At 40.3% G+C, this 16,488-nt stretch overlaps 1 protein-coding gene across 6 annotated transcripts; it reads right to left on the reverse strand.

Annotated features, from left to right (window-relative positions):
- Nucleotides 1–360: 360 nt before the first annotated feature.
- On the reverse strand, nucleotides 361–14,406 carry ark2cb (arkadia (RNF111) C-terminal like ring finger ubiquitin ligase 2Cb). 6 transcript variants are annotated; one of them, XM_078251018.1, is made up of 9 exons: nucleotides 14,152–14,404; nucleotides 10,421–13,022; nucleotides 9,933–10,269; nucleotides 9,655–9,786; nucleotides 8,069–8,198; nucleotides 7,781–7,885; nucleotides 7,306–7,401; nucleotides 6,236–6,339; nucleotides 361–4,047 (listed from the first exon to the last, which is right to left on the reverse strand). In XM_078251018.1, exons 3-9 carry the CDS (start codon nucleotides 10,175–10,177, stop codon nucleotides 3,930–3,932), a joined length of 930 nt encoding a protein of 309 aa, XP_078107144.1. In that variant the 5' UTR covers nucleotides 10,178–10,269; nucleotides 10,421–13,022; nucleotides 14,152–14,404; the 3' UTR covers nucleotides 361–3,929. The 6 variants fall into 6 exon arrangements, with proteins under 6 accessions (XP_078107144.1, XP_078107143.1, XP_078107141.1 ...); XM_078251017.1 differs by lacking the exon at nucleotides 10,421–13,022 and having other exon boundaries at nucleotides 9,655–9,783; nucleotides 9,945–10,269; nucleotides 14,152–14,406; XM_078251015.1 differs by lacking the exon at nucleotides 10,421–13,022 and having other exon boundaries at nucleotides 9,945–10,269; nucleotides 14,152–14,406.
- Between the last annotated feature and the right edge of the window lie 2,082 nt (nucleotides 14,407–16,488).

Raw genomic sequence — 16,488 nt, forward strand, 5'->3', positions numbered from 1 at the left:
AGAACACAGTAAGTAAGTTCACAAATTCAAATTATATTCCACAGATTTTTGAGGTTACACTATTATAGATTGGCAATACTCTTTTTAACAAACATGTTTAAGTATCCCTTAAATTAGTTTTTAAAAGAATTGTGACCAAGATACTGTATGTACTGAGCAGGACATTGATACCGTTTCTAAATGATCTCAAGCATATAATTGGCATTTCTGTACTGCAATGTCTCTTAACTTGATTACTAGTACAACTACAATACTACTTTAAACTTTTTATTTTGGCCAGTATATGCAATTCAAACTGTTTTAGTATTGAGTATTTTTTAAGGAAATTATTATAACAGGATGCCAAATAACACAACTTGATTAGTTCTCAGCATTTTAGGCAGTTTATTTGAAAAACACATACAAAAAGATCATATACAAGACAATAAATAAAAAAGAGACAGAACAGTTTGGGTTAAGCTATGCAACTTTTTGCATCATCATTAGTAATAAATACAGTACAAAATCCACCCAGAGTGAATCTAAAGATTTTCCACAATATTCACTGATCATGTTATTCTTCATTATGATTTAGCTATTGCTTTCATATTATTGATACATACTTCTACTTTTCTATAAAATACTCAAGATCATAAAACATTGCGCGGTTACAGCAAAACAGCAGTGTGTTGTACAAAGATGGCCACTTCCCTTTTTCACTGGCAGGTTAATAATCAACATTTTTTCAGCAGCAAAGAAACATCTGAAATATTCAAGAAGGTACAGCATCATAATAAACACATCTACAGAGCTACTCCCACATACACATAGGAAAACCTGAGAAGGACATGCATTAAAAAGCTTGTGCTTTAAGTTCTACTGTTCATTCCGGTTCATCAGCTTGAGTTAATACTATGGCTACTGTCCAGTTCACTCTGGAGTAATGGGGTACACTGTGGAGGACATGGGGTAAGGCCAGTGAGAGCACAAAATGAAATAATAGTAAGACCAGCCATCTTAATTCCAATCCAATACATGGTATAATAATTTGCAGGATTAGTAGAGTATTAATAAGAAATGCACATTGAAAACAAAGTTAGCTTATTATACCCAGGTGTAAAACACGCTATCTATATTGTATGACCACAGTACACCAGACATTTGCTCAATAAGACCAATGGCTCAAGTTAGCATGTTAGATACTTCCCAAAATCCCACACAAAGCAACTGCCAGCAATACATAAGGACAAATACATATAATTATTTGGGACCTAAAATAATAAGCACTAATTTGAGATCCAGATATGATACACGACATGAACATGGTCAAAAATCAAACAAATGTCAAAAATGAAATCAAATATGACTGATTATGGGAAACAAAGCTGTGTCATATAACAAAAGCAAGCTAATTGTGGAGCCATACTAAGACAAAAACGGGTTGCGCCCCACCATCTGCTTCAGATCAAAGCAGGGGTGATGTTTACTAAATAAACAGATTTAATAGTAAAATCAAGAGGTGACATGAATGGAATGTAATCCAGATCAACAGCACCATGCTGGTTAGAAAATGTGTTGGGAAAAACACCCCCCCAAGTCAATTTTTTTTTAACAGGTTTCTTTTTTTCCTCCTTTGAAAAAGAAAACACAGACGGCATGCAAAAGCATCCCCACCGACCAATGCATAATGAGGTATTATTTTTTTTATATTTTGTGTTATTTTAAATAAATATATTGATTAAATTGCAAAGTTATGAGATATAGACATTAAATATTCCACCACAATAGCTAGCTAGCTACAGTTAGTAATAAATAATGATTGTTAAATACTTAAGGCATCTTTAATCACAGCATTCTATGTGAACTAGCAAAACCTCCATTTTCATCCATCTGTAGTTTTTTGGATGGAGGTTTCATACAAAAAGAAGAAAAAAAAACGCAACACAAACAGTCAAGTTACCCTCCAATAATACACAAGGAAGCATGAAAATACTTGTAACTTAATAGAAACACAAAATCTAGGACAAGAGGAACCCACACCACCAAACCAAAAAAAATCAGGCAACTCCATATTATAGTGCATTTACAAAACACAAGCTACATTATAACAACAATAAATATGTTTTGCAGCATTGCAGCTTTTTCTTCACTATGGTTAAAATGGACAAGGACTCGGCATATTAGTACCATGTCCAAATTGGCATGTGAGCAAAAAAAATAAATAAAAATAAGAAGAAAAAGGAAATGGCAGAAAAAGACAATTGAAAACAAAATAATGTTAAGAATTGTTTGGTATTTTCAAATGGATGGCTTTTTCTCCCTTTCACCCTCCTTCAAGTGAACTACGCCGCCATGGTTCATGCATGATGTAGAGAAAACGGCTTCTATCACTGAATGTATCACAGTTGTTCTAGCAATACCATACACCACTACCATGGGGGAGGGGGGGGTGGGGACAATCATACACATTCTAGCACATATCACAGGCAGGTTTGTATTTTCCCTTTAACACCAGACACAGTCTTTTAATCATAACAGTGGGAGCAACTTAGATTGAAATGAAAAGAAGCCGATTCACTGTATATAGAAATCACATGTGCTTGTTTGATAGGCAATAAGGTTCTGGTAATAGGTAATACAAATGTCAGATTTTATTCCCTCTGATGGCAAGACCTCAGGCACTGCATCCTCAAGCCCATGCCGGCCTCTCATGTCATATGATCATGCCATGAGTGAGGCAACAGAGAGGAGTTGCAGTTAGACACAGATCTACTAGCAGCTCTTTGAATCCTAACCTTGAATATCAGGAGAGAAATGCTACATTGATCTGAGATCGGTGTCTAAGGGCAACTTTGGTCTACTCGGGATGAGTGGGGGGAAGAGGGGGTGTAGGGAGGTGGGGACGGGTATTAGGTGCATTCTTGTCCTCCTCTATGAATGAGTGGGATCGTCAGAGTCATAGTATACGGTTCACATGCACAGACACAGTCCCTGTTTCTACTGCTCCACAATACTAACGACACAGCCCAAGCCTGCCATACAGCATGCACATCTGAGGCCTCTGCTCTAGATAATAGAGGCCCGACTACGACACTACACAGATCACTGGAAGCCATGCCTGCAGTTAGCGGGTTTAGCATCAACTCTGATGGCATCTACTAACTGTAAATCCAAAACCATGTTAGACAAGAAAGAGGGTTTTTTGGCCTTTTTACACAACTAGCTCTTTCCTCATTGTCTATGATTAATTAACACGCTGAATATTCTCTCTTATTTGAGCCATAGTCGACCTCTCTGTGGGTTTATTTTTCACAAACATATTTCTCTAAAGGCTTTTGCTTGCTACACAACACTGTTACTCTGTAAATACTTATTCAGTACTATACTCCATTACACCACAAGCGTTCAGCTACGAGAGTTCACACCAAACAACCTCATGCTAATCATTTGATAATGTTCTGTACAGATGTGCTGAGGGCTTGGGCAGAGTGCAGCTTAAAGGATTTTTTTCACAGGCCTGGGGGGGGTGGGTGGGGGGTTAGATGTAGTGGCAAAGAAATGGCCTTAATACGCCACACTGAGCTGGGGAGGTTGGTTGTCAGTGTCCTGTATGCTGTATGGAGAAATGTACACAGGGTACACAATCTGACAGAATCGGTGTGTGAAGCCTCAGCACATCTGTCCATATGTGTCCGCTCCTACCTTTTACATCCAGCAAGTCCATTCAAACCAACCTTCAGTCCAGCCTCCTACCTATGCATCAACCCCCATCCCTCGTTGTGTTGTAGGTGAGTGTGCTTTGTTGATCCCTCTGTCACAGCTGTCTTAGAAGGCAGGCTCATTGAGTGATGCAGAGGGAAGAGAGGGGTGTTTGGCAGAGCTTCCCCCAGAGGGAGGCAATGAAGAATTAACAAGACCAGATCCAAAGCTGCAGGGGTCGACAGGAGCTATCAGCTGTCGGGCGCCAGCTGGGTCTCAATGTCCACTCTGCAGATGGGGCACTTCCTGCTGGTGGCCAGCCACTGGTCCACACACGCCTGGTGGAAGAGGTGCATGCAGGGTAATCTCCTAGAGACACAGAAGAGAGATGGTCATGATTTTGACATAAATGTAGGACTTCACGTCAAGTATATGTTCAGCAACATTTAATCGCTGCCCTTTGAAAACCAGGTAACCTCTAAAATATCAACTTTACTTACGAGAAATGATAAACAGCAAGTGTTTCAGCTTTGTGACGGTACATCTTATAGATAATAGGTTGGTTAATGGTTTATGTAGCTTAAGAAGTAGAAGTTTCTCGATTCTTCATTTATCTGAAAAATCAAAATGATCCAACTTGGAGATTCATGATTTTCATTGGAAAGTCTTTTGTACACAAAGCAATGTCTAAGATTACGATTCATTGATATTTGTATGTCATACAACTGTTTTTTGTGTCTTTGATACTTTTTACCTTTTCTGTTTTTAGAGGTGTAACGATTAGTTGATCAATCCAATTAGCAGAAAATTAACACAAGCAATTTGATTATGTCATCCTCAACTCACGATGACCGTTCTGACATGAACATCTTTCATGTCATACATTGGATGCTTGTCTTGATAAAGGTTGATGAACTGAGTGAACATTAGTGACAACAATGGAAATAAGTCCAGGATTTAATTGCTCTGTCTCTGAAAAAGTCTGTTTTTTATGTTGTATTTTATAAATATATTAAAAGTTACAAGTTGTCAATAAACTAAACCAATTTGAGTTCTAGACAGCTGGATGAAACAGCTGTGGTTACTCTGCTTAGTTACACCAAAGTTAAAGTCCTTTAAATCTTCGAAGTGCATGTGATAAATGGATCCTGTAATGTCCATTATTGAAGTATCCAGATTGTGTCTAGAATAGATCCAGTTGTCTGCGGTTCACATTTGACATCAGAATTCGTCTCAAGTTACTTCTTGTGGTCAAATTTCGCTTAACATTTGATTTTATCTGAGGGGAAACTTAGCCTCCTGCTAAAAATCTACTAAACCAAAGGCATATGCTCTTCTCACAGTTGTCTTCTTTACCATTAACCTTGTAACTCAGAAATAAACAAAACCTGAATGATGAATGCCTTAAAGAACATAGAATTGCTCTATCACCACATAATTTTCTTCTTTCAAACACCAGATTCACCCTCGACCCCAGAAAACCTGAAACTTTCATTTCTTTTTTACAGAGTGAAATAACTTCCTCTGTCACTTTGCCAGTTAGACAGATCCCAACACTGGACACACATCATAAGATTGTGTGATACGCTAATGTTGCCTTCAGGCAGTATTTTCAAGATGAGGTGCTGGAGGAAATCCTGTGATAGGATTTTCAAAAACTGATGCTTTGAACTCACATGGCAGAACAATTTTATAGTTAAAAAGAGCTTAGACTGTATATCCATTCTGAAGGAAAGCGTTGGGAATATATATACATTAGCAAATGTCTGTCTGGGGAGACAAGACCTCAAGCAGCTTTCCCCAAACAACCTTAAGAGTACATTTTGGTCACAACACTGTGCTTAAGTCCACTGCATTATAGAGGTTGGACGTAAAAACAAATATTATAGACAAATGAGACATTCCATAATGTCTGTCTCCAGGATTTTCAAGCCAATTTAAAATCTCACCAGGCAAGAAACATATGGAAGAAGATCTACTAACAAACTCACCAAAACAATCCTCTTTTGGAGAACAAGACTAATGCACAGGTTAAAGCTGAGGTTTTGGGAACGCCAAGTCTTGGACAAATTACAATTTTGACTGATGATGGCGCTAGATAATTGTCGAGGGATGAAGAAAGTTATTACAAATCATCCTGAGGGGGAGATAATTGTCCAAACCAAATTTCATGACAATCTATCAAATAGTTCACTCAAAAACCACAAATGTCAACGTGCAGGCGGCGCTAGAGAAAGTCATGGGATCATGGGAAGTCAGTAGGATCCATCTTTTCGGGGGCCATGGATGTCTGTACAAAATGTCAAGGCAATCTATTGAATAATTGAGATATTTCAGTCTGGCCAAGTGGTGGACTGAGTGACCATCAAAATGAGTGACAGGCCAACATTTCCATACTGGTACTTTACATTTGCTAAAGGCTGCATGTAACTGAGGACCAGGAGAGGTAAAACAAATGAATCCCCCGGGAGATAAACTGTATGCACAGCTTATGTTTACATCTGCATAACCAGCATTTCCCCCCTTTGAAAGTCAGAAGATGAGCGTATAGTCGCACCTGACATCCTCTCCATCCTCCAACATTGACAGACAGATGGTGCACTTCTCGTCGGTGTCAAGCTCCTCATCCTCCAGACACATCTTCAGGTCCTGGGGTATTCGCTGCAGAGAGAGAAAGGCAAACAGACTTTATTTATTTAGGTGTGTCGTGCATCTGCGTGTTAGGAGCTGTCGTGTTTATGCCTTGGGCGGCTCTGAGTCAGCCCAGACGAAGAAGAAGAAAAGAGTCACCTAATCATGCTTTCCAGAAAAGAAAATAGACATCAGATGCAAAAGACTCAATTACTTCTTCTCGCTCATAATTTCGCAAACAATATGACACTCTTTTCAGAGTATTTGGGTCATACTCAGTGTAGACGGTTTTTAAAATTAATTCCACGCACATATCTGCAGACAGCTGGATGAGTCATCCCTCGCCTTGAATTGTGCACACTGCAGACCTCACTAATCTGCTAACGGAAATAAGTTTGACCTTTGAACTGCTGTGAGTCGTGACCATCTTTGCACTCTCTTCTTCACTCGGATCCTTTCAACCCTGCGCTGCCCTTTTCCATCTAGCTCAACTTATTTCTTGCCCAATGCCTTCGTCTGTACCTAGTCTCCCTTTGCCAGACCGTCCACACGCTGCGGAGCGGAGGAGGGTCTGGCTACTCCACATAGCTTTCCAGGATGGGAGAAAAACGTGCTCTGGTTTATTGGCATTTCTTTAAACCAATCACAATCTTCATGGGCGGCGCTAATCTCCGCACGGAGCCGCTGTAAAATAGTCGTGCGAGAGAAAACTCAGATTGGACAGATAGTCTAGCTAGCTGTCTCAATTTACCGTGCAGAGATCTGAGGAGCAGTCAACAATAGTCCTCATTAATCCACTGGAGTTTAAAATTCCAACACAAAGAAGGCGGGAGGAAACGGGCATCGGCGAAAATACATGCATCCGGCGGATTTTTCCTGCGGCACTGGAGCAATCCCGGAAGTGGAACGTTAAGGATATAGACTAGTCTGTACCAGACCACATTAAAAAGATCCATCAATTAGCTAGCAAGTAAAAAGCTGACCATTTGTTTTCACCTTTTTGTACTTATGAGGGAAAGTGAATCTCTCTATGGTGGTTTGGACCGCTCCACGGTTTACACTGCCCAGCCTGTCCTCCAGCTGCAGAAGCTCCTAGAAAGGAAACATGTCTTTTCATTCTTTTAGGTAATAGTTTAAAGTCTGACAAAAGGCATTTATGTCGAGATCAAAATGAACATTTGTATAATAACATATTCAAATGCAAAAGACATACAAGGGTGGAATGCTAAAATTAAATTGGTGCTTCAAGGAACAGGAACGAGACTCTCAGAAAACAACTGCATTTTGTTAAATGAAAACAAATGTCATTAGATTAAAGGCAGTTGGACAATTTGAGACATCTGGAAGCCAGAGTAATTGGAAATCAGTTACACACTCGAGCCTGTCCAGAGCATTGGTCACAGAAAAAACAATGATAAATAGTGCAGACTGGTGCATCTGCTGAGGAGAGAGAGGAAGCAGCAGCACAAACCTCATAGCTCTCTCTAACAGCAGACGCATGCCGGGAGGGATTGAGACTCTGCAGAGCCAGCAAGTGCAGCTGGGGATATGGGTAGTTTCTGATCTCATGGACAACCTGGAAGAAGACAGATAAAAAAAAGCTAGCATCAGCTCTGCAGTGGAAATCAGAAAAAAAAACTGGAACACAGGTCATACCCTGTTGCTGGGTATCGAGATTATTCTGAGAAACCCAGAGGAGTGTCGCTAGGAGTTCATTGAGACGTACATGATTGATTGTACTGAGGCAGAGGAGGCTCACCACTTGTGTTGAGGCATTGTTTCTAGGGAAGTGGTGCATCCTAGGAGAGGTCAAGTAGTGCTGATAGTGCTGCGGAAGTGGATGGATGTGATACTGGTGGGGGGGCAACCCAGCATCTACACTTAGATCCCTGGACAGAAACCAAAAACCAAATCAGCCGATGGCACACAAGTTATTAATTCATAGTTTGCCATGTTTCTGGCAAACCAGTTTCTTGATAACAGTGGATTACCACAGCATTTAGGCCAGTGATTCCCAAGTAGGGGTACTTGTACCAGACGGGCTACTTCTGCAGTTACTTGGAACGATTGTGGAGTAACATCAACTTATTTGAGAAAATAGAAATTCCAGTTTGAATAAAAAATATATCCACATATTAAGTCAGCTGTAACAACACAACACCGTGTTGAGAGTGCACGGAAACGAGCTAGCAAAGAGATAGAGAAGCCTAAGCAGTTAGGTAAAACTGGTTGATAGGTGGTTGAAATAGATAGCTTAAAGTAATGGATAAACAGTTGGAAACTGTTAGCTAAAAGTAATATAATAGCAATTGACATAGTTGGCATAAAGTATTGGATAAATGGTTAAAATGATTGACCGTCAGTGAAGGGGTTCTTGCTGTGCAGGTACTTACAAAAACTTACTCTTACAAAAAAAGATTGCATACCACTGACTTAAGTTACAACTGGAGTTGCAGTACTTGAGTTCAGTTTTGACCCCTTTCCCCTTATGTTTGGTCATGTCTTGGTCTTGTGATTGTCTTGTCTTCATAACCTGTGCTCTTAGGTGTTTGTCACTCAGGTTTTCATAATAATCACCACATTTTGCCAATCACTATCTCATATCTCAATATGAAGCACTCTTTCCCATTTTGCTTTTACATATTTAGTTGAATGTTACCTTTCCAGCCTTTGTTTTTCTCCAGCATTACAAAACATAACTACACTTTTTTTTACCCCTTATGAAACTGCTTATGCATTATTGCTACATTCAGCAAGACGTGCAATGTTTATTGCCAATTTTAGTGTTGGTTTTTTTTTTTTCTACTTGGTCTTAAACCCCTTTCATCTAGTCTTGACCCAGATTTGATGGCGATCTGCTGCAATCAAACTAAGACAAGCTGACAAAAAAGGATGTCTTGTCCGACTGAGTATCATTGGTGCAGAAATTAGTAGTGTACAATTCTGTATCATTTCTGTTGGTATGAACTTTAAACCTACATCATGGCAACCATTTTCTTTTTTTTTACCAAGAGCAAAGTAGCTGGTACTGTTTTCTTCGGTCACACTGCATACTGAGCAAAAGAAACTCCTTATGTATTCATGTTACATTTGGGGAGATGTTTACATTGTTTATAGCCAATTTTAGTGTTAAATGAGTGGCTTTTTGGGGGGGCTGTTTTTCAACTCCAAATTGAATTATTAGTTATGTAAAAAATTAGTAATATATTATTTTGTACCATTTAATAAGACTGTTCGTATGTAATTTAATTCATGACAATGTACTTTTCTAAAAAATACAAATAGCTGAGACCTATTGCGTCTGAGTCTCTACATGCTGCATTATAAAAGAAGTATATTGCTTACCAGTCTGTGCCCTCAGCTAGGTAGCGGGGCTGCTGCACCACAGGCTGAGGAGGGACATGAAGAGGGGGAGCAAACTCATAGCCGGGCCGCAGCCTGTGGGCCTGGTGAGGACCTCTGTCTGGATTGCGTCTACTAAGACAAATAACCAATCATTTGAAAAAAAAAAAAAAATCCTGGGAAAATCTGTTAAATATGATTTTACTACAAGACCATTATGTTAAGTGGAAACATTTTTAATTTTTATATATTTCTTTTGACTTTTAAATGTCCCTGCAAACCTGTGTGGATACCTGGAGGGTGGCAGGATGTGTCGGTGCTGGGCCTCGAGGATCTGCTGCTGGAGGAGGTATTGCTGGTGTAATGCCTGAGGTAGGAAGGGGGGGGCGGGGATGTCCTGGAACTGGGGAGCGGGCAGGGGGTTGAGGGGCGGGTGGAGCGGAGGGCCATGCTGGTGGCCCGGAGGGGCCAGGTGGGGGTTAATGCCTGACTGTGGCTGCCCTGGGTGGGGCATGGGGAAATCCATGGGCAGCGGGGCCTGAGGACCTAACTGGAAGTGCCGGCAAGAGGTAGCATGGCTGTGCTGCTGCTGCTGCTGTTGCCGGTTGAAATGGGATCCTGTGAAGGATAAGGAGAAGTTGTCAGGCACCTGAGGGGGCAGATTAGCTGGAATTAATTGTGGGTGAAATATGGTGTCAGAGTGTGTGTGTGTGTGTGTGTGTGTGTGTGTGTGTGTGATATAGCATGTTAATGAAGCCCTAACTCTTACCTAGGGTGACAAATACTTCTGTGGGGGTGGGAAAATGGTTACCACAAATACCATGAACATGACAACCATTTTTGGTCCTGCACACAAAACGTAAGCTTTCATTTCTTTAATTGCATTTCCGACCTCTGGATCGACTCCTGGTCTTCCGATTCACAGACAAGCGAAATGGATCAGAACAGATTAAATCTACCAGTATATGGTCTTCAACGCAGCTCGGTTCTTGTAAATTCAGCAGCAGACAGTGCACTCCGAGTAAAACCTTTAGTACCTGGTTGTCTATAAGATATACATTAAACTGTTTAGATGCCAAGTCTCTATCTATGTAACCGTAAAGAACAATTCCTTCCTCCTTAAAAATGAAATCAGACAATAAATTCTAATTATTATACATTTATGCTTAACTGAAACATACTTTAACTTTGTGTCTTACACATACAGTACAGTGTAGCTCTGCTTGTTGTTCTCTCATATGAACATTCAGGAGTTGAGAGGAAATAGCTTGAATGCTTTTTTTACTCTCTCCAACCACAGCTATTTGGCAACTGCAGCAAAGACTGCTGTGGAGACTCAACAGGGGGAAAAATACAGACTAACTTGTGCTGTGGTGCAATATGGTTTTAATACTGTGCTTACACTTAAAAATACCTTTTTGATTATGGAAGATATGATAAATAGCAACAATTGCAGCTTTTTAGAACTTTTGAGGAAAACCTGGCTAAAGGGAGCCATGATAGGTCTGCAGTGGAGCACGATTCAATGTGCTCGGTTACGTCCATCTGGCAGAAACTGAAGCAGTGAATTTTACAGTTTATACATTAAAACTGTGCAGTAAAATTACAGTACGGTTTAAATATAATTTACTTTGACAGTGTAAAAGAGACGAAGAATTCTGATGTAGAGTGAAAATATTTTTAAAAAATCATGAGGAAATAGGCAAAGTCTACATTGCATTTACTAGGAGTACACTTGAAAAACGCAGTATGATTTTAAAACAACCCCAGCAAAGATAAGCAGTATGACCTTTCAGCAATATTTTCAGGCCGCCGGTGTTGCCGGGAAGACAAGAGATGACCTTGTTGCCATGGGTCAAAGGCTCAAGTCTAGACTGTAAGTAGCACACTGCGTTTTCAAGCGTTTTAGTGAAAACGATCATCATGAATGACAGCAGATAGACTCATTCAGGCCCTGTGATGGAGGAAGCGTGGAAATTGTCTATCTTTGTCACAGCGGGACAGGAGGTGGGTGGGGGGGTGGAGGGGGGCAGGTAGGGACAAGGAGAGGGAGGACAATAAATGGAAATCAGCAAGAAGCACACTGAAGGTTAGGAAAAACACTATATTCTTTATTGAAAAATATTAGTATATGTGGAATTTGTGTTTTTTTTCTTGTTTGTTTGTAATAATAGTATAAATCCATGCAACAAAAATAAACAACATAGACTGAAGGCAAGGCCCACCATGCTCCATATAGGGTTAAAAAGAACAAAAGCAGCATCCAATGAGCAGACGTGTTGGCTACAGCACATGATTTCAGTACAGCAGGGTACATCTTTACTACAGAAAGATTACATTGGATTTTCACTAGTCAATGTAGAAAAAACAAAAACAAAAAATTATGAATCATAAATGTGACCATGCATTGAAAGTACTATTACCAGAACAAAAAGGTAAAGAGAGACCACAACCAAACAATAAAGACGTTATTACTAATAGAGGATCTCTTTAGCAGTGCAGGAAAATAGGCATCCCTGTGAAATGGATAGCATTTTGGCCTTATGTTAGTGGGGAAAATTGGGAAGTGATGAACCACCAGTGAGCATGTTTTGCTTACGAAAATGTTTAGAGTTTCATTTGCCTGTAAGGGGCAAACAGCCCTGACAATTCAGTGTGATTCGAAGCTTGAAATTTGCAAAGGGAACAAAAGGATTACACAAAAATGGAGACAGTTATGGCAGGTTGTTGTGTGCAGGTGCAGTGTACCTTCAATCATTTCAAGTGATCACATGACAGCATTTGCTGGAATGCTGGCTTTTAACAATAAACGGCATGCATTAGGTTCCAATTATTTGCATGTTTTGTTTTTTTAAACGATAGGTCACTTCAATCATGTACATTGCACCTTGTGTGAAGAGAAGGAAGATGAGCCGAATTCTGGTGTTCAACAATGCAGTGCAGTATTTAAGATCATGCAAAATGTATCCACTTTACAGGAATTTACAGCATGTTGTCTATCAAGACTGGATGGGAGGTACACAATGACATTTAACTGATATCTAAAAAAGGAGCTAAAATGTTTACTCAGTGCTACAGCAATTTGACAGAAAAAAAGACAAAAAAGGTGCTCTGTTCTAGGTGTTAGCTATTGTTTTAGTCTGCTCAACATGGAAAGTCTATGGCTAAATACATCTTGGGAGGGGGTGCTTTTTAATACCAATGTCGTCTTCTGATGGAAAGAGGAAATGAAGAAGGGATTCACAATACAGCTAAATGCAGAGAACAGGCAGAGGCCACGCCACACCACACAGCAGCAGATGATCATTAGCTACACAATGGGGGGGACGACAAAGATCTGATAAATGCAGAATGTAGAGCCAGCCTCCATACTATGAAACAGGGAAATAAGAACAGAAATAAAAGCACAATGAAATCATTGATGCCACTGTTATGAAATTAATGTTACACTGTAGCTTTACTACTATTGTTTAACTGTGACCGCATACTCGGGTCTTTTTGCAATTCGGCAGCTTCAAACAAACAGCTGCTGAATTGCCAATTAGCAAATAAAAAAATAAAAAATAAAAAAGGGCGACTAATACTTTAGTGGCTCAGAGGTCCACGCTCACCGGGCAATTGGCCATGTATCGATTAGGACATTGGCCAATAGACACGGATAATAGCCTACTGAAATCACGATAGAAAAACGGCGAGCGCTAGCAGAAGCAGATGATCTTCAAATGACATCATCCAGGCACAGATAAACTGGCTGGAAAGGCTACGTCTATTTTGCGGTATTTTTACAGTGCAGATACACGATAGAGCCTTGGGGAAAATGACAACATGTTGGTAATGTTAGTGAAATAAAAATCGCACATACATTAAAATGTATATCGGGATAACATTGTCTGACACTACTACTGTCTATACAATGTGGTTTTGACATCCGACACTTTGGATAGCACGCATCCCCGTGCGCGAGTATTTTTTTTCCTAGGACGGCGAAGGCATATCCCGCCTTACTCTGCATCGGATTGGTTTACCTTAACCCTAACCAATTTCACTCCTCTTGTCTAAACCTCACCAACCCAATCAGAGTAGGCAACGAGTACACGCCAATCAGAAGGAGAGTAGGGCGGATCATGCCTTCGCCATCCTAGGAAAAGAAATGTGAAATCCGTGCATGTGAAATCCTTTGTGAGAAATGTTTCCGTTCCAAGGTATAGCCTGTGCCAACGAGCCACTTAGCTTATCTTAAGCGGCGGTATTTTTCTTAAATTAAGCGGAATTTCGCCCGTCAAACAATATTATTCGGGTGTTTATATTAATCTGCAGTTAATATAAATTAAAGTAGTAGTAGTACGTTGCGGGCAGTTCCTTGAATAATTTGACCGTTAATTTTATGCTAGAGCTAACGTTAACCCGACGGCTAAACTCGAGCTAGCCAGAGACAGCTGCAGTGAATATTAAGATAAACAGGGCACATGTTTTGGATCGATATGAATATTAAAACCGTACCTCTGTTTCTTACTGAGCCGAATACAGGAAGAACCAGATATCCGACATGCACTAAGACCATCCTGGGATCCTTATCTTATGATTCCGCTGGGTTATCTGGAGAGAAAGAGGTGAAGTAGCCCATGCGGATCTACATTCAGGCGGCTGGTTGTTGCTGGCTGGCTAGCACCACAGGCAAACCCAACGAAACGACTGTCTGACTGACTTGCCTGGGTTGTCGTTGACAAAAGCAGACATGTCATTCGATATCCGGAGCACAAGAGGGCGATGTTGCGGCACAGTTCTTCTTCTTTGGGTTTTAACTGCAGCTTGCATCCTTAATGTTGTACTACTGCCATCTTCTGGAGTTAGTTAACTCCTACAACTTCAACTATGAGAGACAAAATGAGAAAAAAAATCCAGAAAATCACATTGTAGGATTTTTAATGAATTTATTTGCAAATTATGGTGGAAAATAAGTATTTGGTCAATAACAAAAGTTCATCTCAATACTTTGTTATATACCCTTTGTTGGCAATGACAGAGGTCAAACGTTTTCTGTAAGTCTTCACAAGGTTTTCACACACTGTTGCTGGTATTTTGGCCCATTCCTCCATGCAGATCTCCTCTAGAGCAGTGATGTTTTGGGGCTGTCGCTGGGCAACACGGACTTTCAGCTCCCTCCAAAGATTTTCTATGGGGTTGAGATCTGGAGACTGGCTAGGCCACTCCAGGACCTTGAAATGCTTCTTACGAAGCCACTCCTTCGTTGCCCGGGCGGTGTGTTTGGGATCATTGTCATGCTGAAAGACCCAACCACGTTTCATCTTCAATGCCCTTGCTGATGGAAGGAGGTTTTCACTCAAAATCTCACGATACATGGCTACATGGATACATTCATTGTTTCCTTTACACGGATCAGTCGTCCTGGTCCCTTTGCAGAAAAACAGCCCCAAAGCATGATGTTTCCACCCCCATGCTTCACAGTAGGTATGGTGTTCTTTAGATGCAACTCAGCATTCTTTCCCCTCCAAACACGACGAGTTGAGTTTTTACCAAAAAGTTCTATTTTGGTTTCATCTGACCATATGACATTCTCCCAATCCTCTTCTGGATCATTCAAATGCTCTCTAGCAAACTCCAGACGGGCCTGGACATGTACTGGCTTAAGCAGGGGGACACGTCTGGCACTGCAGGATTTGAGTCCCTGGCGGCGTAGTGTGTTACTGATGGTAGCCTTTGTTACTTTGGTCCCAGCTCTCTGCAGGTCATTCACTAGGTCCCCCCGTGTGGTTCTGGGATTTTTGCTCACCGTTCTTGTGATCATTTTGACCCCACGGGGTGAGATCTTGCGTGGAGCCCCGGATCGAGGGAGATTATTAGTGGTCATGTATGTCTTCCATTTTCTTATAATTTCTCCCACAGTTGATTTCTTCACACCAAGCTGCTTACCCATTGCAGATTCAGTCTTCCCAGCCTGGTGCAGGTCTACAATTTTGTTTCTGGTGTCCTTTGACAGCTCTTTGGTCTTGGCCATAGTGGAGTTTGGAGTGTGACTGTTTGAGGTTGTGGACAGGTGTCTTTTATACTGATAACAAGTTCAAACAAGTGCCATTAATACAGGTAACGAGTGGAGGACAGAGGAGCCTCTTAAAGAAGAAGTTACAGGTCTGTGAGAGCCAGAAATCTTGCTTGTTTGTAGGTGACCAAATACTTATTTTTCCCGAGGAATTTGCAAATAAATTAATAAAAAATCCTACAATGTGATTTTCTGGAATTTTTTTTCTCATTTTGTCTTTCATAGTTGAAGTGTACCTATGATGAAAATTACAGGCCTCTCTCATCTTTTTAAGTTGGAGAACTTACACAATATGTGGCTGACTAAACACTTTTTTGCCCCACTGTAGGCTACCTACTCCTTTTTGGATTGAGTTTAATGTCTCCCTTTTATTACGTTATCACAACTGTTGCCACTAAGTTACTTTTCTCCACGTTATGCATTTCCCTCTTTCTTCCTTTCTTTCTTTCTTTCTTTCTTTCTTTCTTTCTTTGAAATGTATTTTGAACATGTAAAAGAAAACAGGAAATCAGGTCATTCAGAAAATAACAATAGGCTAGATAACAACATAGATACATCATCATCATCATAACAAAACACTTGATTGTTTTTTCTTTTTTGACATGTCCAAAAAGGAGTGGGAAGAGTATATACACTTATTTAATCCCACCCCTTCTCCATAAAACATTTTTAATTATTTAACAAACTTCCTCTGTCATAATTAACCTCTGATTTTGATAATTTAATATATAGACTTAAACGTTTTTTTTTTTAACTGCCTCTTTTGCCAATCTGTCTGC

Source organism: Sander vitreus, chromosome 5 (assembly GCF_031162955.1).
Source record: "Sander vitreus isolate 19-12246 chromosome 5, sanVit1, whole genome shotgun sequence".
In the NCBI taxonomy this organism is placed as follows: domain Eukaryota; kingdom Metazoa; phylum Chordata; class Actinopteri; order Perciformes; family Percidae; genus Sander; species Sander vitreus.

Bases quoted from the DNA above. Each gene is read 5' to 3' on its own strand.
- ark2cb (XM_078251013.1), bottom strand. From the start codon at position 14,212: ATGGTCTTAGTGCATGTCGGATATCTGGTTCTTCCTGTATTCGGCTCA. The intron at 10,270-14,151 runs GTACGGTTTTAA...TATCCTTCACAG, and splicing joins CGGCTCAGTAAGAAACAGAG to GATCCCATTTCAACCGGCAA. The intron at 7,886-8,068 runs GTGAGCCTCCTC...GTCTTCTTCCAG, and splicing joins ACAATGCCTCAACACAAGTG to GTTGTCCATGAGATCAGAAA.